The sequence below is a fragment of the Myxine glutinosa genome, chromosome 6 (assembly GCF_964187855.1).
Source record: "Myxine glutinosa chromosome 6, kmMyxGlut1.1, whole genome shotgun sequence".
Taxonomy (NCBI): Eukaryota; Metazoa; Chordata; class Myxini; order Myxiniformes; family Myxinidae; genus Myxine; species Myxine glutinosa.
Window position 1 is genome coordinate 57,349,789 of NC_136266.1, and position 25,177 is coordinate 57,374,965.

At 47.2% G+C, this 25,177-nt stretch overlaps 2 protein-coding genes across 3 annotated transcripts in view; one reads left to right on the forward strand and one right to left on the reverse strand.

The window, feature by feature from the left end:
* The first annotated feature begins 229 nt into the window (after positions 1-229).
* The window catches only part of LOC137429815 (lamin-B1), a 29,483-nt gene continuing 4,535 nt past the window's right edge, over positions 230-25,177 (forward strand). Inside the window, exons 1-10 of one of the 2 annotated variants that reach the window (XM_068120087.2) lie at positions 230-1,358; positions 9,344-9,500; positions 9,666-9,791; positions 9,939-10,109; positions 10,210-10,335; positions 10,746-10,966; positions 11,135-11,330; positions 11,494-11,601; positions 18,480-18,599; positions 18,721-18,822. In XM_068120087.2, coding sequence (XP_067976188.2) covers positions 979-1,358; positions 9,344-9,500; positions 9,666-9,791; positions 9,939-10,109; positions 10,210-10,335; positions 10,746-10,966; positions 11,135-11,330; positions 11,494-11,601; positions 18,480-18,599; positions 18,721-18,822 — 1,707 coding nt within the window. In that variant the 5' untranslated portion in view covers positions 230-978. The remainder of the gene's footprint in view (positions 1,359-9,343; positions 9,501-9,665; positions 9,792-9,938; positions 10,110-10,209; positions 10,336-10,745; positions 10,967-11,134; positions 11,331-11,493; positions 11,602-18,479; positions 18,600-18,720; positions 18,823-25,177) is intronic. The other variant, XM_068120086.2, reaches the window with a different exon arrangement.
* The window catches only part of LOC137429817 (E3 ubiquitin-protein ligase MARCHF3-like), a 74,196-nt gene continuing 61,793 nt past the window's right edge, over positions 12,775-25,177 (reverse strand). The window contains exon 5 of the mRNA XM_068120090.2: positions 12,775-13,846. Coding sequence (XP_067976191.1) covers positions 13,763-13,846 — 84 coding nt within the window. The 3' untranslated portion in view covers positions 12,775-13,762. The remainder of the gene's footprint in view (positions 13,847-25,177) is intronic.

Here is a 25,177-nt window from a genome sequence, read left to right on the forward strand (position 1 = left end):
ATCCGTTCGCGAACGGAACGGGAACGGGCGGAATGGAGCGCAAAGGAAATTTCAAATAGCGCGCGCCCGCCTTTTTTTTTACGCCCCGCCTCCTAATGAGCGCGAAAAGGGGAGCAGGCGGGGATTCGGCCAAAGATGGGGGCGGGGCTAATGACCAAGGGGCGGGGCTAATGACAGAGAGGGAGGCGTTGCACGATTTTGGAGGAGGTTCCAGCAGAAAAGAAGTGACGAGGACTTCGATTTATTATGTACGTCAATATGGCGGAAAATTTGATCCTTCACAATCTCGTATGCTAAATATTTGTCTCTCCTTCCCTCGCCTTACTCTGTCCTCTCGAACTCCTTTCCATATAATTAAAATGAATGTTTGAGGATGCAATAACCAGTACGAAATGGAACCAAATACTGTACTGTACTTGTCAAATGTAAACGAAAGATTCATGTGAATGAATTCCGCGGGAAAGAGAACGGAGAAAGCATTGAGGAACCTTAATTGCGTTAATTTTTTTTTTTTTTTTTACGAATATCGCTGGTCAATGTCACGGCGTCATTACCATTTACAAGTTTAATCGTGGTAACCGTGGATGCAGTTGATTGGGCGAAAAAGCCGTCAAAAGAGGTGAGCGCAGCAGATTTCGACATTCGAAGAATGAATAACACGAACAGATCCACATTTTATCAGAGTAATCGCGATTTTAAACTCTCCACAATTTTTCTTTTCCCGATCCATACAAAGCGCCATCCCTCTTCATCTCTGTTGTTCCAGCAACGCTCGCTCGTTCCTCGCTCCTCCCCTCTCCTCAGCCGTTGAACGGGCGGAGCGCGCCGCCATCTTGAACGCACGTTGCTGCCGTGAGTGAGTGAACCCTGCTCTGTCCGTCCGTCGCTCTGCACTCGATTACCCCTCCCGCCCTCTGTACTTCCGTAAGTTCGCATCCTTTGGTTCATTATTTCCACCAGCGAACCGAGCAGTCCATCATGGCAACTGCCACGCCCGCTCAGCAAACGCGGAGCTCAAGCGCGTGGAGCTCGAGTGCGTGGAGCTCGAGTATGGCGTCGCCCCTGAGCCCGACGCGGGTCACTCGGCAGCAGGAGAAAGAAGATCTGCGGAACCTCAACGACCGTCTAGCCGTTTACATCGATAAGGTACGCTCCTTGGAGGCTGAGAATGGTCTGCTCATGCTCAAGGTGTCCGAGAGCGAAGAGGTGTCTACTCGTGAGGTGTCCGGCGTTAAGGCCATGTACGAGCATGAGCTGGCTGACGCACGGCGCGTGCTAGACGACACTGCGCGGGAACGCGCCAGGCTCGAGATTGAAGTGGGGAAGATCAGTGCCGAGTTCGGGGATATCGAGGGCAGGTACGGCACCTCCTCTCTCTCCTCCCACCATTTTCTTCGAAAATTTTCTCCCCCATCACATTTTTTTCCCCCACATTTTCTCCCTCCTCATTTCCTCCCCCTCTCTCCCATTTCTCTCCCTCCCCTCATTTCCCCCATCCCATCTTTCTTCCCCATCCCATTTTCCTACCCCGACCATTTCCTCCCTCTCCATTACCCCCCCCCCCCATTTTTTCCTTTTCTCCCCTCCCCCCTTTTTTCCCCTCACCCTTTTCTCCCATTCCACAATTCCCACCCCCCCATTTCTCTCCTCCATTTTCTCCTCCTCCACCATTTTATTCCCCCCATTTTCTCCCCCACCCCCCAAATTCCTCTCCCCCCCCCAAATTCCTCTTCCCCCCCCCCAAATTCCTCTCCCCCCCCCAAATTCCTCCCCCCCCCAAATTCATCTCCCCCCCCAAAATTCATCTCCCTCCACTCCCAAATTCCTCTCGCCCCCCCCCCAAATTCCCCGCCGCAAAAGTTCCTCTCGCCCCCCCCCCCAAATTCCTCTCGCTCCCTCCCCAAATTCCTCTCGCTCCCTCCCCAAATTCCTCTCGCTCCCTCCCCAAATTCCTCTCGCTCCCTCCCCAAATTCCTCTCCCTCCCCATTTCCTCTCCCTCCCCCCCCACATTTCCCCCCCCCCCCAATGTTTATCTCCCTCCCCTCATTTCCCCCATCCCATTTTTCTCCCCCTTACCATTTTCTCCCTCCCCATTGCCCCCTCCATCCTCCCCCATTTTTCCCCCTCTCCCCATTTTCTCTCCTCCCCCTCCCATTCTCTCCCTTCCTGCCCCCCCCCAATTCTCTCCCTTCCCCTCCCCCAATTATCTTCCTTACCCTCTCCCCTGCTCCCCATTTCCCCTCTCGCCCCTCCCCATTTCCACTCTCGCCCTTCCCCATTTCCCCTCTCGCTCCTCCCCATTTCCACTCTCGCCCTTCCCCATTTCCCCTCTCGCCCTTCCCCATTTCCCCTCTCGCTCCTCCCCATTTCCACTCTCACCCTTCCCCATTTCCCCTCTCGCCCTTCCCCATTTCCCCTCTCGCCCTTCCCCAATTCCCCTCTCGCCCTTCCCCATTTCCCCTCTCGCCCTTCCCCATTTCCCATCCCGCCCTTCCCCATTTCCCCTCTCGCCCTTCCCCATTTCCCCTCTCGCCCTTCCCCATTTCCCCTCTCACCCTTCCCCATTTCCCCTCTCGCCCTTCCCCAATTCCCCTCTCGTCCTTCCCCATTTCCCCTCTCGCCCTTTCCCATTTCCCCTCTCGCCCTTCCCCATTCCCCCTCTCGCCCTTCCCCATTTCCCCTCTCGCCCTTCCCCAATTCCCCTCTCGCCCTTCCCCATTTCCCCTCTCGCCCTTCCCCATTTCCCCTCTCGCCCTTCCCCATTTCCCCTCTCGCCCTTCCCCATTTCCCCTCTCGCCCTTCCCCATTTCCCCTCGCCCTTCCCCATTTCCCCTCTCGCCCTTCCCCATTTCCCCTCTCGCCCTTCCCCATTTCCCCTCTCGCCCTTCCCCATTTCCCCTCTCGCCCTTCCCCATTTCCCCTCTCGTCCTTCCCCATTTCCCCTCTCGCCCTTTCCCATTTCCCCTCTCGCCCTTTCCCATTTCCCCTCTCGCCCTTTCCCATTTCCCCTCTCGCCCTTTCCCATTTCCCCTCTCGCCCTTTCCCATTTCCCCTCTCGCCCTTTCCCATTTCCCCTCTCGCCCTCCCCATTTCCCCTCTCGCCCTCCCCATTTCCCCTCTCGCCCTTCCCCATTTCCCCTCTCGCCCTTCCCCATTTACCCTCTCGCCCTTCCCCATTTCCCCTCTCGCCCTTCCCCATTTCCCCTCTCGCCCTTCCCCATTTCCCCTCTCGCCCTTCCCCATTTCCCCTCTCGCCCTTCCCCATTTCCCCTCTCGCCCTTCCCCATTTCCCCTCTCGCCCTTCCCCATTTCCCATCTCGCCCTTCCCCATTTCCCCTCTCGCCCTTCCCCATTTCCCCTCTCGCCCTTCCCCATTTCCCCTCTCGTCCTTCCCCATTTCCCCTCTCGCCCTTTCCCATTTCCCCTCTCGCCCTTTCCCATTTCCCCTCTCGCCCTTTCCCATTTCCCCTCTCGCCCTCCCCATTTCCCCTCTCGCCCTCCCCATTTCCCCTCTCGCCCTCCCCATTTCCCCTCTCGCCCTCCCCATTTCCCCTCTCGCCCTCCCCATTTCCCCTCTCGCCCTCCCCATTTCCCCTCTCGCCCTCCCCATTTCCGCTCTCGCCCTCCCCATTTCCGCTCTCGCCCTCCCCATTTCCGCTCTCGCCCTCCCCATTTCCGCTCTCGCCCCCCATTTCCGCTCTCGCCCCCCATTTCCGCTCTCGCCCCCCATTTCCGCTCTCGCCCCCATTTTCGCCTTCGCCCCCCATTTTCGCCCTCGCCCTCCCCATTTCCGCTCTCGCCCCCCATTTCCGCTCTCGCCCCCCATTTCCGCTCTCGCCCCCCATTTCCGCTCTCGCCCCCCATTTCCGCTCTCGCCCCCCATTTCCGCTCTCGCCCCCATTTTCGCCTTCGCCCCCCATTTTCGCCCCCGCCCCCCATTTCCGCCCTAGCCCCCCCCATTTCCGCCCTCGCCCCCCCATTTCCGCTCTCGCCCCCCATTTCCGCTCTCGCCCCCCATTTCCGCTCTCGCCCCCCATTTCCGCTCTCGCCCCCCATTTCCGCTCTCGCCCCCATTTCCGCTCTCGCCCCCATTTCCGCTCTCGCCCCCATTTCCGCTCTCGCCCCCATTTCCGCTCTCGCCCCCATTTCCGCTCTCGCCCCCCATTTCCGCTCTCGCCCCCCATTTCCGCTCTCGCCCCCCATTTCCGCTCTCGCCCCCCATTTCCGCTCTCGCCCCCCATTTCCGCTCTCGCCCCCCATTCCCGCTCTCGGCCCCCATTCCCGCTCTCGGCCCCCATTCCCGCTCTCGCCCCCCATTTCCGCTCTCGCCCCCCATTTCCGCTCTCGCCCCCCATTTCCGCTCTCGCCCCCCCATTTACGCTCTCGCCCCCCATTTCCGCTCTCGCCCCCCATTTCCGCTCTCGCCCCCCATTTACGCTCTCGCCCCCCATTTACGCTCTCGCCCCCCATTTCCGCTCTCGCCCCCCCCATTTCCGCTCTCGCCCCCCCCCATTTACGCTCTCGCCCCCCCATTTACGCTCTCGCCCCCCATTTACGCTCTCGCCCCCCATTTACGCTCTCGCCCCCCATTTACGCTCTCGCCCCCCATTTCCGCTCTCGCCCCCCATTTTCTCTCCCCTCATTTTCTCCCCCCCCCTTTCCTTCCTACCCCACACCCCTCCCTTGTCTTTTCCCTTCCTTCCCCAGCCACCCCACCCTGTTGTGTATCCCCTCCGTTTTATCTCCTCCTCCCCATCCCTTCCTCCTCCCCATCCCCTCCTCCTCCCCATCCCTTCCTCCTCCCCATCCCTTCCTCCTCCCCATCCCTTCGTCTTCTCCCCACCCCATCCCTTCGTCTTCCCCCCACCCCATCCCTTCGTCTTCCCCCCCACCCCATCCCTTCCTCTCCCCCATCCTCCCCCCCCCCCCATCCCTTCCTCACCTCCACCCATCCTTTCCTCTCCCCGCCCCCATCCTTGCCTCCCCCCCATCCCTCCTGCCTCCCCCCCATCCCTTCCTCCCCCACCCCATCCCTTCCTCCTTTTTGTTCTTACACATTCTTACTCTATTGCGTGAAAACAGCACTACAAGAGTCCCCGGCCTTTCACCCCTTTTACTGATTTTCTTTTGAGTGGAAACTTTCTTGGAGAATGACCTGGGTGTGGTTCAGTGTGATGTGAAGGGAACTCTCGATAAGTTAAACATGCAAACGTGCACTTGTTCGTGTCAGGGTGCGGGGGAGGAAGTTTGACTGGAAATTTAGTTTTCCAAGGAGATATTCTTTGGTTGCATTTTTTTGCCAGAGGGGAATGAGGAGGGGGGGTTGGAGTTGGAGGGTTCACACCCCCCTCAACCCAAGATAATCTACTTGAAACCTGCAAATACAGGAAACATTCCTGCGGTCACAGCCCCCAGGGCGGTCCTTTCGTTTTTGGAACCGATGGAGTTTGTAGAAATGGGAATACAGTAATCTCTCTCCTTTTGCACATTACAAAGGTTTTGCTTCCCAGGAGGTTTTTATTTTTAAATAATCAGTCATGGTTTGCATAATTGTCTGACAATTGTGCAGTTGAACCATTGCTTACGTACAAGTATTGCACACGGTATTATTTAATTGGCAGAGAGCATTTGAAGCAAAGTTAAAGGTTGTGTTTCCCGTGGTTGTAGAGCTGGTGTCTTGTTTTTTTTCCCGGATAATGGTGGGAATGCTGTTTAAGCTCAGGTAATGTTGGAGGTGTGTTTGTGTGACCTTTGAAGAAAGAAGAGAAAAAAAAATGTTGGCCTGAAGACCAAGTCTGCAAGGAAGATGGTTTTGAGGGTAAATGGGCTTTGTATGATGAACCAGCAGAGATGTAGTACGAGTAGGCCTAATTCCAAATTGTGGACACGGTCCACATCCTGGCCAAATTCAAAATTCCTGCTCTAACCTACAGCGGGCCCCTCGATCAGCGGCACAGCTGTGCCTCCCTAGTAGATGATGCTACACTCAGCCATCTGCTGCACAAGAAGAAGTGGAGGTTTGTGGACATGGTTGCATTGGAGGATTGATTTGCTAAATTTGAGTACGATATTGAGTTATTTTTCTGGTGGAACATCTACTGTCGGTCTGTCCAGGTTCCAGGTTTCACTGCCATCAGGGACCGTCTGACAGGACTCGTCGACTCAGCCAGGACTCGCGAAGCTAACTCAATATTGTTGCCGAATGACTTGTTTATATACTGCAAGCACTCCACTTTTCCCTGAAAGACATCCCACACTCTTAACTTGGTGTTTCACTTTTGCCCCTCCCTTCCCCCCCCCCCCCCCCACCCTGCACCACCCTCTTCCCTCCCTACCAAACACGACACGATTTCATTTGTGCTCTGACGTTTCTGAACCGGCGAGGTTCAAGTCTCCTATGGCACGGCTTCTTTGCGTTATTGAAAATGCAATCCGAGTGTGGGCCCGGCCAACACCATTGTAAACACTGCGTTTCCTAATACCATCCGGAAATCGATGACCAAAAATCTCAACGTGCTTTTAACAGTGGAAAACAGACATTTTGAAACAGACATTTTAAAACAGACATTTTGAAAAAAAAGACATTTTGAAACGGGCATTTTGAAACAGGCATTTTGAAACAGGCATTTTGAAACATGCATTTTGAAACAGGCATTTTGAAACATGCATTTTGAAACAGACATTTTGAAAGGCATTTTGAAACGCATTTTTAAACAGGCATTTTTAAACAGGCATTTTGAAACGAAGACATTTTGAAACAGGCATTTTGAAACAGGCATTTTTAAACATGCATTTTGAAACAGGCATTTTAAAACATGCATTTTGAAACAGGCATTTTGAAACAGGCATTTTGAAACAGGCATTTTGAAACAAAGACATTTTGAAACAAAGACATTTTGAAACATGCATTTTGAAACAGGCATTTTGAAACATGCATTTTGAAACACATTTTGAAAGACATTTTGAAACAGGCATTTTGAAACAGGCATTTTTAAACATGCATTTTGAAACAGGCATTTTGAAACAGGCATTTTGAAACATGCATTTTGAAACAGGCATTTTTAAACATGCATTTTGAAACAGGCATTTTGAAACAGGCATTTTGAAACAGGCATTTTGAAACAGGCATTTTGAAACAGGCATTTTGAAACAGGCATTTTGAAACAAAGACATTTTGAAAATCCTTATTAACGTTGCCGACAGTCAGCTGACAATGCGGTAATAACACGGTACCTACTCGGCCTAATATAGGTTTTATGAGTAATTTTGAGGGACTAACGAAAGACCGTTTTGCCTGCTCCCAGGTGGAACGTGATGTCAGGTGATGAGGCAATTTTGTGCATATCTATTCGTGAGTAATGTCTACTGCATTGTTTTCGTACACTGGCTATCAGCATAATGGGGTCACCCCATGTCATTAGCATTGGTACAGCTGAGTCCTCACTGCTCAGAGATTATACTATACGCTCGGTTTCGGATCCGACCAATGTCCTCGGCTCTCGACCCGAATTTGTTATTCCCCCTTCCCTCCCGCCCCCGGTGCAACGTTTGTGGATATTGTCCATGCCCACAATGACCAATGCGTCAAAATACTTCGGTGTCCCATCTGTGAAGGATGTGGTGGTACAGATTGCCTTTGTCCGAGATGAATTGGTTCCCAATAAAATGAAGGATTATCAAGTGGGCAGTACAACGTTGGTACGTACAGGACGACATTAGCTACGCAAGTTAAAGAAAAAGCAGAGGTTGCCCTTTGCCACTGTCTTGGTGTTTGAAAAGTGGGATTAGCCTTCAATTCAACCTTAATGGGAGTGGCTTATTCTTATTGGCGTGCTCTGTTTGATTGGCTAGAAAAGGGAGTGGTTGTTTTTGTTTGGTTGAATTTCAAACGCGGCTCATACATTGGTGGACTGGATTTATTTCCGTTTGCTCTTCATTTGCCTTTTTTTTTTTTTTTTTTTGGCATTTCAAAAACGTTTTGAAATTTTTGTTTGCGCAAAACTGAAACACGGCATTGTGGGACTTTGCCTTGTTAAAAAAAGATTGCACATTTGTTGCTCTCATTTCGGTGTACCTTTTTATGTTTGTAGTTATTTAAAATGTCGTGGTTAATTGTGCCCCCCTCCTCCAATATTTTTCTTTATTTAATTTATAACGTATGTTTTATTTAATACTGAGGTGCGATGATGTATCGAGTGCATCTTCATTCGTCTTGATTGCCCAGATTGGTCTCACTTAAGGCGTAGATTAAAATTTTGTAATTTGTTCGTGTAAGAGGAGGCGAGGAGTGTGAGTAGTTGGGAAGGATGATGAAACTGCTTCTTTAAGAATGGACGAAGCACTCTGCTTAATGTACAACCGAGGAGCGGTACACTTTGTCATGCGACGGCCTGTCCGGCGGAGCACCGATCCGACACTGGGATTAGACGGCTCGAAGGTAATTGTGTTACCTCCCCACCATCCTGTCAGATGAGCCGACACTGCAGTAAAGTCGACTCCTACTGGGTATAGCACCCAATCCTCCATGATTATGCTTTGTTTTTCTGGATTGGCATGTCTGGGATTTCCAAGTCGATGGAAATTGTCGTTGGATAGTATATGTCCGTCCGTCACTCCTCTCTCCCCTCTTACCTTGCCATTTCCCTCCCCCTGCCCTTCCTGGTGGTTTCCTCGTTTCGGGAACTGTTGGCTCTGCATTATTGAGTGTTTGTAGCTCATTGTGTCACGTGTCGGTTTTATTAAGTTTTGATGAATTCCTGTCTGATGCACGATGCATGGCAAGGTCCAGGTGAAAATGACCAAACGATTTGCCTTGCAGGTAAATTGCGCGTACCTGAAGTTGCCCAATGCGCACTCATTCACTAATCCCCCTGTGGTTTGGCCTTTAAAAAAAAATCTAATTTGGCATAAGTACACTTTTTGTTCTGTATATTTGTTCCACACAAATTTGAAGATGGTGTGGCTTGCGCTGTGGTCTGTGGGCCTGGTGCTAAGTATGATTATTTCCTCTAATTACACTAAGGCTGGCTGCCCCCAATCCCTCTTCCTCCATTCTATATTTTTCTGGAGTTTTCTGCTTTCTTGATTGTAACTTTATTTTGTAAAACATTACCAAGTAGACTATCATTCTGGTCTTTCTAATTCTTCATTTTATCGACCTTTCTGGAAAGGTGGAAGGATTTTTGTAATTCAGCAATTCCTGTTGTGCTTCAGGTTAGTCAGGTTTTTATTCATTAATTTATCGATGAGCCTAGCATGTAAAACCATTAAATAAGTAAATAAAATAAAATAAAACCATTAAATAAATAAAGCTTACGACAGCTTGTAAACTCTTCCTGGCAGGTTGGCGAAGCGAGAGTCGGACATTGCAGCATGTCAGGCGCATGCTCGTGACCTGGAAAGTCAGTTGGCTACCAAGGAAGCTGCTCTTCGTGTTGCCTTGTCTGAACGAAATGATCTTGAGCTGGAGGCCAAGGATCTGAGGAGCCAGCTTTTGAAGGTGCTAAACTACCGAGGAAACTTTATTTATTTATATTTTGAGATATGATTCTGATATGTTTATCGCGCCAAGACTTTTCGGGATGTCTCATTTAATTTATTCAAAAGTATTATGGGAGCTGTAGCTATGTGGTTAAGGAATTCTGACTGCTTTTTGCCTGAACAGTTGGAGGGCCTGCTGGCCACCACAAAGCAGCAGCTCGCAGAAGAGTCTTTGCAGCGTGTCGACTTGGAGAACCGTCTGCAGTCTCTGAAGGAGGAACTGGACTTCCGTAAGACCATTTATGATGAGGTAGGAGTTTGTCCGTGTGAATTATTGCAATCGTATGAGCGTTTATTAATTTATTTTTTCTTTTTCTGCTGTTGAAACTAGCTGAAGTTGGTTTAGAGCTCGAGAATCTAAACTATTCTATAGTGACTGAGTTGCTTGACAAATCAGGAAGTCCGTGAAACACGTCAGAAACAAGAGAGCCGCCTGGTTGAGGTTGACTCTGGGAAACATTACGATTACGAATCCAAACTGGCTCAGGCTCTTCATGAGCTTCGTGAGCAGCATGAGGATCAGGTGGCTTTGTACAAGCAGGAGCTGGAGAACACCTTCCATTACAAGGTATGCCTGAGTTGTTCACCCTAACACCCAAAGTGTTGTAATATACTGTATAATCCTTTAGGTTTCCAACTTGGGCTGACCGACCTGTATCCAACCGTAGATTCAGAATGCACGCCTAGCATCTGAGCAGTCAACCGGGGATGCTAGCAAGGTCCGTGAAGAATTGGGTGACGCTCTGCTACGAGTAGAGAATCTGACCTATCAGCTCTCAAATAACCAAAAACAGGTAAGTGTGTTCTCAGTTTGGTTAACATTTTATTATTGGTCCCCTACTGGTTTCACCGGAGGGGACTATACGTTTGCTCTCCGTCTGTCCGTTTGTCCCACCTGTGGTTTTTCAGACCTTTCCCCCCATATCCTTCAACATATTCAACTGAAACTTCGTACACATCTTTATTATGATAAGTTACAGAAGAAGTTTGAGTTTCAGGGCGTTTCATCAATTTTTCACAGTTGTGTCCTTTTTGGACTTCGAAAATATCACATCGGTAGGGGACATGTATTGCAAAGCAATTCTTGCTCTTGTTCATTTTCGTTTTTGGCTCTTTTTGGAGTTGTTTTTATATTTTGTAGTTCAGGGTGCAGATTGACTTGCTATATAGATCGTGGAACGAGTGATCTGCCATTTCATTACAGATCACTGCCCTCGAGTCTCGTGTCAGGGAACTGGAATCTATTCTGGCAAGAGAACGTGATGGCCATCGTCTGGTTTTGGAAGACCGGGATAAGGAGCTTGCTGCTCTGCGTGCAAGCATGGATGCCCAGTTATCTGAGTATGAAGCCCTGCTGGATGTTAAGTTGGCACTGGACATGGAGATCAGGGCCTACCGTAAGCTAATTGAGGGAGAGGAAGAAAGGTGAGACGGTTCAGATGATTGGTGGTGATAGGAAAATTGAAGTTAGGTCAGAAACTACAATGAAAGAGGTTATGAGTTGCAGTGTGATGTATCTTGTAACTTCAAATGATGGTGGCTGGGATAGTCAATGAGGTTACGAGCTCTTATTTTGCATGTTTTGTCGTCTAGGTTGCAACTGTCCCCTAGCCTACAAATCCGTACCATACGCAAGTCTGGTGCCAAGCGCAAGTACGTGGAGATGGAGGCGTCCGAGGCAAGCAGCACAGTTCGTCTCTCACAACATGCCAGCGCCAGTGGATCGGTCTCCATCGACGAAGTTGATATAGAGGGCAAGTATGTGAAGTTGAAGAATAGTTCTGAGCAGGTAAGCACTAATCCTGTGGTTGTTCCTTTTGATTTACACATGTTAAAGGTGTTTGCCAAATGCATATGGTTTAAAACAAAGAAACAATTATTTATCTTGACTTCCTATTTGATGTTCTTTTAAGTGTACAGTACAGTACAGTACTTGTATTGGGTTTTTACAGGATCAGCCATTGGGTGGTTGGATGCTGAAAAGGAGTATTGAAGACCAGCCTGCGATCTCGTACAAGTTCACACCACGTTATGTGCTCAGGGCTGGACAAACTGTGACGGTGTGTCATTGTGGGGAAAGAGGGTCAAAGAAGGAAGTTGTTTTATGGTGCATGGAAGAGTACTCATTAATGACACTAAATGTGCACAATTCCCGAGACATGCCCTACCTTCAAACACCTATTTTTATGCCTCCACGACGAAGTCTGGCTGTCCGTCCGTCCGTCTGTGCGTGTTAGGTTTTCATTACCACGATAACTTAAGAACGGCTGAAGGGATCCAAGTCAACCTTGGTACAAGTATGGATAATGATGTAAAGATTAACTGATAAGATTATGGGGTCAGAGGTCCAGTTAGGGGGAAAAAAGGTCAGAGGTCATGTCAGGTAAAACCATGCTAACTTGTGAACCAGTGATGGGATTTTGACCAAACTTGGTATAAGCATATAGCAGGGAAAATGGCCTTAAAATGCATGTTGTTTGTTGTTGTTGGTATAAGCATATATATTATGATGCAAAGATGAATTGATTCGATTAATTATTTAATTAATTGTCAGGTAAAAATGTGTTGCTTGAGAACAGCTGAAGAGATTTAAATCGCACTTTACTCGTATGTATAAACCTCCGTCAGTGCATCCATCCATGATAGATTATTTGTTACTAAAAGGTCAAGGGTCAGAGGTCACATTCAAACTCATGTTGATGTGATACCATTGGCCATGAGATTTGAACTAAACTAAGTACATGTACAGATTAGATATTGAGGGCGAATGGTCTTGCGGTTTTCGGTCAACGTTCGTAAGCAAAGACTTAATGTGGGCAGAGGCCTATTGGTCGATGTCGCGATGTCGAATCCTCTCCAGTTTTTTTTAATTTTTATTTTATTTTTTTGAGGGAATTGGTGGGGGTTTGCATGGGTTCTTCCCAAACTACTGGAACTGCGGGTACGGATAATTCTGCTTCCCAGGCAGGTTGCTACACAACCACGAATGCCAATTGGTCGACAGAATCCCACCCATGGTCCTTCGTCTGATTACCGTTTACCTGGGGTGACCGGCATTCCAACCGTGTTGCACCCTCATTGTTTGCTGATCTTATCTTGGAAGCAGCCGGCGGAGCTGCCAGTATGCACCAGACTTGGACTGGAGCCATTTAGCTGGGGTAGAACGTCCCGGCTATGTTAATGCAAGCTATACTGCCCCAATGATGGAAAAGACATCACGAGTAGATCGGAAGAACAATTCACCATGAGGGGGTTTATTTACAAGAATGGGGAGATGAGGGGGACGAAGTATATACGTAAGCAATTGATGTATGAGCAGTCAATAAATGAGCATATAATGTACAAGCAATGAATGAATGAGCATATGTGGGATGAAGAACACACAAGAGATAAAAATGTAAAAGGTGCAGGGACACAGAGCAGAGCTGTCCCGATCTGTCTAGCTTGTGTTACGGGGTCAACCTCGAGGGGAGCCCCGGCAGAAAGATGTATGGTCCTTGGGTGAAAATAAGTCGATCAATAACGAGTCCACACCAAGGGTTACGAACAAACCCCAATATATTCCCAAATCCCGCACAGGAATCACAATGCGTTTACAGCACTTCCATACAATCCTTATCTATAGTATAGGTGGCGCCACCTTAACCCACAACAGTGTTGGCAACACTCACGGCCCTTGCCCCCAATGTCTCTGCACGCCTCGCAGGTGACGTCGAGTCGATCCAGCGATCGGGGAAGCAATGTCCGATTCCTGCACGCCTCCCAGGTGACGTCGAGTCGATCCAGCGATCGGGGAATCTAGGTCCGATTCCAATCTGGGGCTGGGAGTGAGGATACTCGACGACCTCAGCGAGGATACCCGACTTCGCAGGTTCCGCAGTAATCCGCCGCTCTCCTGACGCGCGGACTTCGGTTCACAGAGGCACGGTTCCCTTGTCCTTCACGTTCGGCGGTTCGGTCTCGAGCTGCAGTCTCAACTCTCAACCGTCTCCTTCCAATCTCTTTCGCGCGCCAGGCCCAAAGTGCGACCCGTACACGCCCTCGCAGGCGTCGAGGCGAACAGCGCCGGGCGCTTGGTTCCTTCCAGGACCACACGGCACCTTGACACGTAACCGGCAATCAATCACCCCGCGCAGGTAACTCCTCTCGCCAGACGGGCTTTTCCAACTCCGTTCCAAAGTAGGTAACGATCGCCTCCGCTCGCGTCGGAGCTCTCGAAGCTTAAGATGGCCGCCCTTTTTTCTCCTCCTCCTCTTCTTCACGATCCCGTTTCCGGTCTCGTTTTTCCCAGAAGGGCTCCTGACCCTTTAATCACAACAACCTTTAATAGAATATACATTAATAAGAAATGACCTGAATTGTAACCCCCATAAACCCGGAATTCGTAACACTTGTACAACTACCTATCTAAAACACAGTACAAGGGTCCATCAGAAACATCCGCTGAAGGATAGCTGGAGAAGAGATGAAGAAAGAAAATATAGTGCGAATCTGTTTGCGATCTCTTGCCTCACCGAACGAGAGCTGACGAGCTTGCGTTTCCCAGTTGTTAGGTGAGGGGTTGAGGAAAGAAATTACTTTAGTTAAGGCTTGTATGTGGCCTGTGGCCTATGTATCACTGTGGTGATAATCGGCCTGGCCCTTGGTCTCCGTAATGCGCCCTGAACGGCGCTGGAATCAATCGTTTGCCCAGCACTCTGCTCCACCAAGTCCATCTCGCAGCTTGGTTCAGCTTTCCCCAGCTCCTCTCCACCTCTCCGCACACACCAAGATCACTTCCTCCAGGAAACACCTCCGAGAGTCTCTGATCACACCTCTGCAATCACCTCCAGGATCGATCGCACCTCATCGTCTCAAAAGCAGCGTTTTATATAGCGTCTTTGTGGGCGGAGCTTTGCAGGGATAAAAAGAACTTCTGGATGTATCCAGACTTGTTTACGGGAAAGCATTAGCTGTGGAAATGGCCCAGGTGCCTGTGGTCTGTCCTTTTTCCTCTTTGGACTGCTTTAGTTTTAAGGAAATTGGGAGAAAAGGAGAAAGACTTAGGTAAGTGACCCAATAACCCCACTAGACAAAAGGGTAAGACTATCTGAACATGAACTAATTAAATAACTAACGAGGGAACCTGTATGTTGTGTGTCATTGCCTGAGGAATGACAGTTTCCAGAACGTCACACTATATAAAAGGAACACACACACATGCTTCTCCTTTTAGCAATACATGCAAATATTGAGTATAATTTCTCTTCTGGCCTCGAGCCAAGCAAACAATGCATTTATAACAGCCATCACAGCTCCCGTAGCTTCCCTTCCTCGCCCTGGCCTCATTCCCTCACCACCCAACATGATTAATAGTAAATATCATCATTTTCAACTTAACCTGTACATTCACAAACCCAGATATGTCCTTCCCATCGGTGTTCCAAAGCAAAGGGGGGGGGGGGGAGTTGTGTAGCACATGCCCATCCACTAGAGCCTTGCGCCGGTCCACTTGGTCACGAGTTTGTACTTTTCAGTACAAACAGCTGCATGTTTGGCGAGCTGATAAAGTTCTCCAACCCTTTCGTTGTGCAGAGGCACAGCCCTTTCTCAGGTACTTTTCCAAGTGTTGTCGGCTTCTTTTAGAAGCTTTGTGAGCCATTTTAGGTAACGATCCTCTTCTCGCTCACACAATATCTTGTTACAATGGAGCAAACGTATATGGTTATGTATGTATCCATGTATGTATATGTGTGACCAAAACGTCGTCGTCGTCTTCAAATATATATAAAACCGAAAAACACGGTCCGTGAAGTCGTGTAACAATATCTATTAATTATGTACTTTTTGAACGTTGGTTACATCCTGTCTATTAATTGCGTGTGTCTATTAATTATGTACCGTTGGAATATACCTATCGACCCTTGAGAACACCTGCTGAGACCCCTTAAACATTTGAAGACCCTTTAAGCAGAAAAAAAGTTAACGTCCCACCATGGAGTTTATTGTCCCCCGTCGCACAGCGGAGCGAAAGGGGGACTATGGCTTTCCCCTCCGTCCGTGTGTCCATCCGTCCGTGCGTGCGTGCATGCGTAAGCGAAGGACCGCATTCGAATTTGGTGTGTGGGTGCAACCCACGTCAAAATCCAAGATGGCCGCCGCCATGTATGTCTGATGCCATGTATGTCTGAACCTTGTAACCTGCATATCTTGAAAAATAAGCGAAGTACCAACTTCTAATCTGGTGTGTGGGTGTATCTAGGCATAAGGAAGAACGCTATTGAAAATTGGGTCGCCACGTCAAAATCCAAGATGGTCGCCGCCATTGGGTTGTTAGGGTTAGGGTTGTTAGGGTTAGGGTTAGGGTTCGGGATGAATATCTGAGACATGGATGTCTGAGATGTCTGAGATGAGATGAACCTCTTGAGATGAATATCTTGAAAAATAAGCGAAGTACCAACTTCTAATTTGGTGTGTGGGTGTATCTCGGCACAAGGAAGAACGCTGTTTAAAATCGGGTCGCCATGTCAAAAGCCAAGATGGCCACCGCCATGTATGTCGGAACATTGTGAGATTAATATCTTGAAAAATAAGCGAAGTACCAACTTCGAATCTGGTGTGTGGGTGTATCTAGGCACAAGCAAGAACGCTGTTTAAAATTGAGTCGCCACGTCAAAATCCAAGATGGCCGCCGCCATGTATGTCTGATGCCATGTATGTCTGAACCTTGTAACCTGCATATCTTGAAAAATAAGCGAAGTACCAACTTCTAATCTGGTGTGTGGGTGTATCTCGGCATAAGGAAGAACGCTATTGAAAATTGGGTCGCCACGTCAAAATCCAAGATGGCCGCCACCATATATATGTCTGAAACTTGAGCGAAATATCTCGAACAATAAGCATAGTACCAACGTCTAATCTGGTGTGTGGGTGTATCTATTGGGTCGCGACGTCAAAATCCAAGATGGCCACCGCCATGTATGTCCGAACCTTGTGAGATGAATATCTTGAAAAATAAGCGAAGTACCAACTTCTAATCTGGTGTGTGGGTGTATCTCGCCATAAGGAAGAACGCTATTGAAAATTGGGTCGCCATGTCAAAATCCAAGATGGCCGCCGCCATGTATGTCCGAACCTTGTGAGATGAATATCTTGAAAAATAAGCGAAGTACCAACTTCTAATTTGGTGTGTGGGTGTATCTCGCCATAAGGAAGAACGCTATTGAAAATTGGGTCGCCACGTCAAAATCCAAGATGGCCGCCACCATATATATGTCTGAACCTTGTGAGCGAAATATCTCGAAAAATAAGCGAAGTACCAACTTCTAATCTGGTGTGTGGGTGTATCTCGGCACACGGAAGAACGCTGTTTAAAATTTGGTCGCCACCTCAAAATCCAAGATGGCCGCCGCCATGTATGTCTGAATCTTGTGAGATGAATATCTTGAAAGATAAGCGAAGTACCAACTTCTAATTTGGTGTGTGGGTGTATCTCGGCATAAGGAAGACCGCTATTGTAAATTGGGTCGCCACGTCAAAATCCAAGATGGCCGCCACCATATATATGTCTGAACCTTGTGAGCGAAATATCTTGAAAAATAAGCGAAGTACCTTCTGGTGTGTGGGTGTATCTAGGCATAAGGAAGAACACTATTGAAAATTGGGTCGCCACGTCAAAATCCAAGATGGCCGCCTCCATGTATGTCTGAACCTTGAGCGAAATATCATATCATAGCATGTTTTCTGCATGTTCCACTTTGTCAACTCATATCACTTCCCCGACGGGGGACCTAGGCGTAACGCTTGTTTCTGTATCCATTTGTCCACCCCATGCATGCATGTCTTGCAGTCTTTCTGGCACATTTTAAGGCCTGGTAAGTATTTATACAAAATTGTCACAAAGTTTCATTCTCTCAGGTGTTAATGCTCCCTTGGTACAGGGAGATCATTGTATGCATGCTTTGTCGATTTGGTCCGTGGACGTCTGTGGTTTATTTATTACTTGCAAAATCGAAGATTTTTGTGTTTGTGGTTCTGTCTGTCTGTTTGTTTGTCTGTTTGTCACCGGCCTACAGGTCACAATTTTCAACCGATCTTCACGAAACTTCACCAAATGGTAGAGTTAGTCAAAAGCAAGAAGCCTATTGGTTTTGGGGTCAATAGGTCAAAAGGTCAACATAGGCCAAAGGTCATCAACTTAGGCCAAATTTCTACAATCCTCAATTTTCATCCAATTGATTTGAAATTTGAAGAGGACTTGCATATCTGGTCACTGAATTCAACCACAAATTATATTTTAGGTGAACATAGACGAAAAGGTCAACATAGGCCAAATTTCTAAAATCCTCAATTTTCATCCAATTGACTTGAAATTTGAAAGGAGTTGCATATCTGGTCACTGAATTCAACCACATATTATATTTTAGGTAAACACAGGCCAAAAGGTCAACATAGGCCAAATTTCTAAAATCACCAATTATCATTTGATTGACTTGAACTTCTAAGAGGATTTATATAAATGGTCACTGAATTCAACCACCATCTATTTTTGAGGTCAACATAGGCCAAAAGGTCAACATAGGCCAAAAGGTCAACATAGGCCAAAAGGTCAACATAGGCCAAAAGGTCAACATAGGCCAAATTTTTTATATCCTCAATTTTCATCCGATTGACTTGAAAATTGAACAGCATTTGCAAATCGAGTCACTAAATATGGGAACTAACTATTTTTGAGGTCAAAGGTCAACTCAAGGTCAACCTTCCAAATCATCATTTTTCATCTGAAAAATCGTCACTTTTCGTCCTGTTGACTTGAGCTTTGATCAAGATTGTAAATTTTAATCTTCATGAAATGGGCAATTTGCTGTATCAATGGAAAACTTTGGGGGGGGGGGGGGGGGATTTTGCTAAGTATCGTGCTACACATGACGTCTTCTTGTTTATTTATTGCAACTGCCAGGTGTGGACAACGGATGCCCGTGTTACCCACAACCCTCCGGCCAACCTGCTGTGGAAGAGCCAGAACTCATGGGGTACAGGAGACAACGTTCACACCTCATTGGTAGATTCATCTGGACAGGTGAGCACGTACGGCTTGGAGATTGCAGAGAGAGCTTTTGGCACAGTTTTGAAGTGATGAGTCTTCTTGTGACCATAACGAGTAATTTCTGAGGTGCCCATGCCTATATTACTTTGAGCAGGAGATGGCGGTGAGGAATGTGGTGCGGCATACTGGGATTCGTGACCCTGAGAACGGGCAGGATGATGATGAACTTGGTGAAGAAGAACTTTTTCATCAGCAGGTGAGATAGTTGTGCTGGATAGTGATTGATCGTTCTTTATTTTAAGTAAATATGTATAATGTTGAAGTTAATTTGTATTCTAAGGAACCATTTTGTAATCTCGGAACTACTTCCAGCATAAGTGGAATCTAACTTGCTCATCAACATTATTTCATCATTTTACTGGAATTTATACATTACCTTTGGCTTCTAGCATGACCCAATCAAATCCCTCCACCCCTCACCCCTCTCTTCCCCCCCACAAGGATATAAACCTCTTTCCCCATTTTCCTTTAAACCATTTTTCCCTTTAAATGTTTTGAGTAATTTCTTGGGTGCTTCTGTAGTTTTGTTTTTCATCTCATAAAATGCATCCCATCTGTCGCCCCTAACACCAAGACAAGTTTTGCCAGTTACTTTATGCATGCTGAGCTGTGCCGTGTGAGGGCTGTGCTTTGCAATAAATCTGACTGGCTTGTCGCTCTTTATCAACCAAAGTGCCTATTATTGTGATAAAACGACTTGGCTCGTGAACACAACTCATCTGGAACTTTAAAAAGCTAGGTGTGGAAACAATGTTTGGTTTTAAGGCAATTACAAATGTGGGTGTATCTCAGCATCTCCAAATTCCTTGCAAATTTGTTTGCTGAGAGTTTGTCTTTGAACGTGCTTCCCTGCCAAACCTGAGCACTGTCGGTAAAGCAGACAGAGATGGCCGCATCATTACCTCCACCACCAAAGGGGGATGGAGCTTGTGTTTTCACTCCTGTCTATTTGTTTGTTTTGTGAACATGATGTCTCAAAAAGTTGTGGACGGATTCGGACGAAATTTGGTGGAGAGGTTGGGTATGTTACAAGGACGAAATTATTTGACTTTGGTGAAGATCCCAATCCGGACATGAGAATATTAAAAATTATTTAGTGATTTTTCACCATTGAGTGAGTGAATGAATGAATGATCGTTTTAAAGGCCATATTTCCCCGCTAGAGTGGGGGTTAGCCTTGCGGGCCCCATGACAATCATGGTTCCCTGTTTGAGGCAATGTTTTTATGGCCGGATGCCCTTCCTGACGCCAACCCTTAATCGCCTCTTACGATGCGCAGGGATACGGTGTACCTATTCTAAATCGGGGTACACACCGTGATCATTCATCCCAGCAAGCTGGTACTCAATTTGCCGACCTCGGAACGATGACAGGCTGAGTCAACCCCCCTGGTGTTAATTCAGCGATCGACCGGGATTCGAACCCAGGATCCTTGGATCCCAAGCCGGCACCCTAACCGCTAAGCCAACACCAGTGCTTGAGTGATGGGGCCAAAAACGATATCTAGCATGACATTTCAAAAAGTTGTGGACGAGTTATGACAAAACGAGATGGATGAGTTGGGCAAGTGACAAGAACAAGCGATTATATTTTGGTTCAGGTTCAGATCCAGACCTGACCCATCAGTGGGATACAAAGCATAAATGATCAACCTGGTGGAGGTATGCTCTCTATTGATTGCTGTTCTAGTTGACGATCTTCATTCTTGCCACTTCAAATTGTCCATGAAACCATAAACACTTATGGAGGACTTTGGTAGAATATATCCTTCCGTTTGCATATATACAGTCACGTGAAAAAGTAAGTACACCCCATGTAAAGTTTTGAATTTTTCAACATATTTCAACATACAGCTATTTGATCTTCGTTTCAACAATATTGAAAGATAAAGGTGATATAATATAACAAATATCATGAAACATTTACATTTTGTAGTCCATTGTATAATTTAAATAAACATAAATGCAAATTTCGCATGTGGAAAAAGTAAGTACACCCTTGACTCTAATAGGTGTATTGCCCCCTTTGGCAGAAACAACCTCAAGTAGGCATTTCTTATAACTGTCGACCAGACTCTGACATCGACTGGGAAATTTTTTTGCCCACTCCTCCATGCAGAATTCTTTCAGCTGTGCGATGTTTGAAGGGTTTCTTGCATGCACAGCTCGTTTCAAATCCCCCCACAACATCTCGATGGGATTTAGATCCGGGCTTTGACTTGACCATTCCAGAACCCTCCATTTCTTTCTTTCCAGCCATTCCTTGGGGGATTTACTGGTATGTTTAGGGTCATTGTCATGTTGCAAGGTCCACCTTCGGTTGAGCTTCAACTTTCCGACAGATGGCCTCACAATATCCTCAAGCTGGTACAATGAAGAATTAATAGTGGATTCTATGATGGTGAGCTGCCCAGGCCCTGATGCAGCAAAGCTTCCCCAAACCATAATATTTCCACCACCATGCTTTACAGTTGGTATCAGGTTCTTGTGGTCAAATGCTGTCTTTGGTTTTCGCCAAACATGTCTTCTGGTACTGTGGCCAAATAGCTCTACCTTTGACTCATCTGTCCAGAGCACATTGTTCCAAAAGTGCTGGTCTTTGCCGAGGTGTTCATTGGCAAACTTTAGTCTTGCCCTGATGTTCTTTCTGGACAACAAAGGTTTCCTCCTAGCACACCTCCCATGTAGATCAAATTTGTGCAGCCTCTTTCTAATGGTAATCTAATAGGAAATCTAATAGGAAATCAGAGCTGTCTCCCTTGACATATCACGTGCCTTCGATACGGTCTGGCACCCAGCTCTGCTCACCAAACTCTCCTCCTATGGTATCCATGGAAATCTCCATGCATGTCTTGCGGACTTCCTCGCTGGTCGTAGTCAACGTGTGTCCCTGAATGGATTTCTCTCATCTCCCCTTCCTGTTCAGGCTGGAGTTCCCCAAGGCAGTGTTCTGGGCCCTGTGCTTTTTCTGGTCTTTATCAATGATCTTTCCGACTCTCTGGAAAATCCTCTCTATCTCTTTGCTGATGACTCCACTCTCTGCCGCTCCATTCCTCTTCCCTCAGATCGGCAGTCTGCCGCCTCCTCACTCTCTGAAGACCTGGACAAAATCACAGACTGGTCAAACAAGTGGAACATGTCTTTCAATCCTGACAAATCTCACACTTACTATGTCTCTCCGAAAAGATCGACTGGACAACCCTCACATCTATTTTCTCAACAATCCTCTCCAAGAAGTTCTGTCGCTCAAGCTTTTGGGTCTCACTATCTGCCATGATCTTTCTTGGGAAAACCACATTTCCAAGCTGGCCTCCAAAGCCAGGAGCCGACTGGGCGTCCTCCGTCGTGCGAAGTCCTTCCTAGGCACACCTGAGCTCCTCACCACATACAAGGCTTTCATCCGCAGCTCAATGGAATAGTGGAATACTGTTCTCCCCTATGGGCCGGTGCTCCTGCCTCACACCTAGCTCGGCTTCACGCTGTTGAAACCAAAGCTTTCAGAATCATTGGAATCTCCCGCGATGAAGCTATCTCTGAGGGCCTTTCACTCACTCACGGCAGGCAGGTAGGTGGTCTTTCTGTCTTCTACCGACTCCTCTCCGGCCTTGCTCCCCCAGCTCTCTCTGTGCTCTGTCCCCCAAATATTCCTACAGGTCGCACAAGATCTGCCAGCAACCCTCTGATGGTTAAACTGCCGAAATCCCGGCTCTCTGCTCACCTTCACTCTTTCATTCCTCTTTTCTCCCGCCTCTGGAACAAACTCCCACACTCCCTTCAATCCCACTCCTCCCTCCAGGTCTTTAAAACAGCTGTTCACCACCATCTCTTATCTTCCCCCATCCAAAACCTTGATCTTTTCTACCCCCGCTAATTCACCCCAGATCCACCTTGTTTGAAATTCCAACTTCTTTGCTGGAAGTCCTGGCAGTGTCCATATGTTTTATACCTCTCCCACCCCCCTTCCCATGCCTCCCCCCCAAAGCCCTCTCCCTCCCACAGATCTCGGTCTCCACGTCTCTCGGTCCCTGCTCTCAAATGTTGTGTTTGTGTCCTTCCCCCTCTCTCCCCATCTTGTCTACCGCTCCCGATGTTATATGTTCTATGTGTCGGTTTGTCTTTCTGTGTGATTAATCTTCGCTCTTTCACGAGCCTCGATCTTATATACAAAAAAAATAAAAATGGTAGACTCGTGCACTTTGACATCAACAGTGGCAAGAGCTACCTGTAGGTCCCGTGATGACATTCTGGGGTTCTTAGAGACTTCTTTCAGCATCTTGCTGTCTGCTCTCGGGCTGAACTTGCTGGGGTGGCCTGGCCTGAACAAGTTGGCAGTTGTTTGGAATCTTCTCCACTTGTAGATGATCTTCCGGACAGTCGAATGATTGATTTCAAATTGTTTGGAGATCTTTTTAAATCCCTTCCCAGACTCGTAGGCATCTATAACCTTCTTTCTGAAGGCCTCGGAGAGCTCTTTTGATCTCGGCATGGTGACGCCGCACACTTCAACAACAAAGAGCAAATCAAACTCAATGTCTGAGGTTTAAATAAGACAGGTTCCTCCAAGATCCTCTCCAACGATGTTCTAATCATTTGCACCTGAGCTGGTGCACCTGATTCTAATTTTCGGTATTTGAAGTAGTGATAAATGTAGGGGTGTACTTATTTTTTCCACATGCGAAATTTGCATTTATGTTTATTTAAATTATACAATGGAGTACAAAATGTAAATGTTTCATGATATTTGTTATATTATATCACCTTTATCTATCAATATTGTTGAAATGAAGATCAAATAGCTGTATGTTGAAAAAGTCAAAACTTTACATGGGGTGTACTTACTTTTTCACGTGACTGTCTCTCTCTCTCTCTCTCTCTCTCTCTCTCTCTCTCTCTCTCACACTCTCACTCTCACTCTCACACTCACTCACTCACTCACTCACTCACTCACTCACTCACTCACTCTCTTCAGGATTTTTCTGTCAAAGGCTTATACATCTACCCAAAACGGTTCAGCAATCTAACCATGATGAAGGCCTATACATCTAGTCATGACACTTCAGAAATATCCTCATCATCCATGTACTCTGAAAATGCAAGTAGGCAGGAAAATAGAACACAAAGTTGCTTTGCCATTTCTGAAATTGCTCTTTCATTCTGAAGTTGTGGTTGAAAAATCGCAATCAACATGATTGACATCTTGAGCTGGTGATGCTGAAGCTAAGGGAAGATTCGGTGACCTGGGTATGCCTCTTAAAACACGCCCTGGTGTGAACACCCAACATCATGGCCTTGACACTATTTTCTCTAAGGCAGTCATCATTTTGTTGTCTGTGACTCGGTATGATCCATTGGTGAGGACGTCCTCAAGTGGAACAAACAATGTAATGTCTGGGTTTCAGGGATTAAAGGATGGGGAAGCTATACTTTGGAGATAAAAGTCAGGGAGATCTTTCCCATTTGTCATGTCAGCGAGATGCACTCTGCTTGCACTCCAAGGTTTTCTTGGTGTCGACAGGGATTGATTAAATGTTTCCGGTTTAGAGGCGAACCACAAGTGTGATGTTGCAGACCTTCCAAAACGGCTCTGCTATGCTGCAAGGCTCTATTTTAACGTCTTGATTGTTTTATCGACTTCATCTCTAAAATGAAGAAGAAAAAGGAAGAACCACTCCTTTTGCGTCTTCAGGTGCATGTGGCTACCAAAGCAGTTTTTCATTGGCTAGGGGATACAATTCTGGACGGGTCGCCACTCCGACGCAGGATACTCTGGCGCATTTTCCCATTAGGCTTGAACTCATTTTGCTGACCCCGGAAGGATGGCAGGCTGAATTAACCCACCTTGTGTTATTTTCAAAGCTCAAACTCGGGACCCTAAGATCTTAAACCAGCACCATTAACCTGTAAGCCAACACCAAGCTTTGTATAATATAGTTGTGACAAAGAAAATTGTAACTTCCCCCCCCCCCCCCCCCCCCCATCATGCGTATGCAAACCATGGTTATTAGGAAAGATACCCAATCTTGAAATTGTATGTGCAACATGGTAATGCTCCAATTATCACATGAACTTGCAATCATGTCTCTTGGAAATCACGTCTCACGTATAATGTGTGCATGTTTGCACATGGCCCATGTCAATACCTTCCATAAGCTGGGCTTGTGTGGTCTCAGTTGGTTTAGGAATAATTTTATAACAATTCAGTTTGCTTCACACCATCAGGATGGTCGAGGTGCGGGAGGTTCGGGTGGGGGGCGATTTGGCCGGGGTGACTCGAACTGCAATAATTGCTTCACAGAACCATGTTCAATACAGCGTGATTTCTACAGCACTGAGAAAGTACGGTCAGACTGAGCAGTTCAGGTCGACCAAAGGTTACAACCCTTTGTGAGAATTATCTAGTCATGCTTTGAGACGGGGGGAACTGCTTTTCATCGGCATAATTTCTCAAATAATGACCTGCGAAGAGCAATCGATGATCAAATTGACTCGGTTTGGAACCAGCTTCAGGCTCGTGGTATGAGGTCCATAAGACCACTCTGATCCACAGCATCT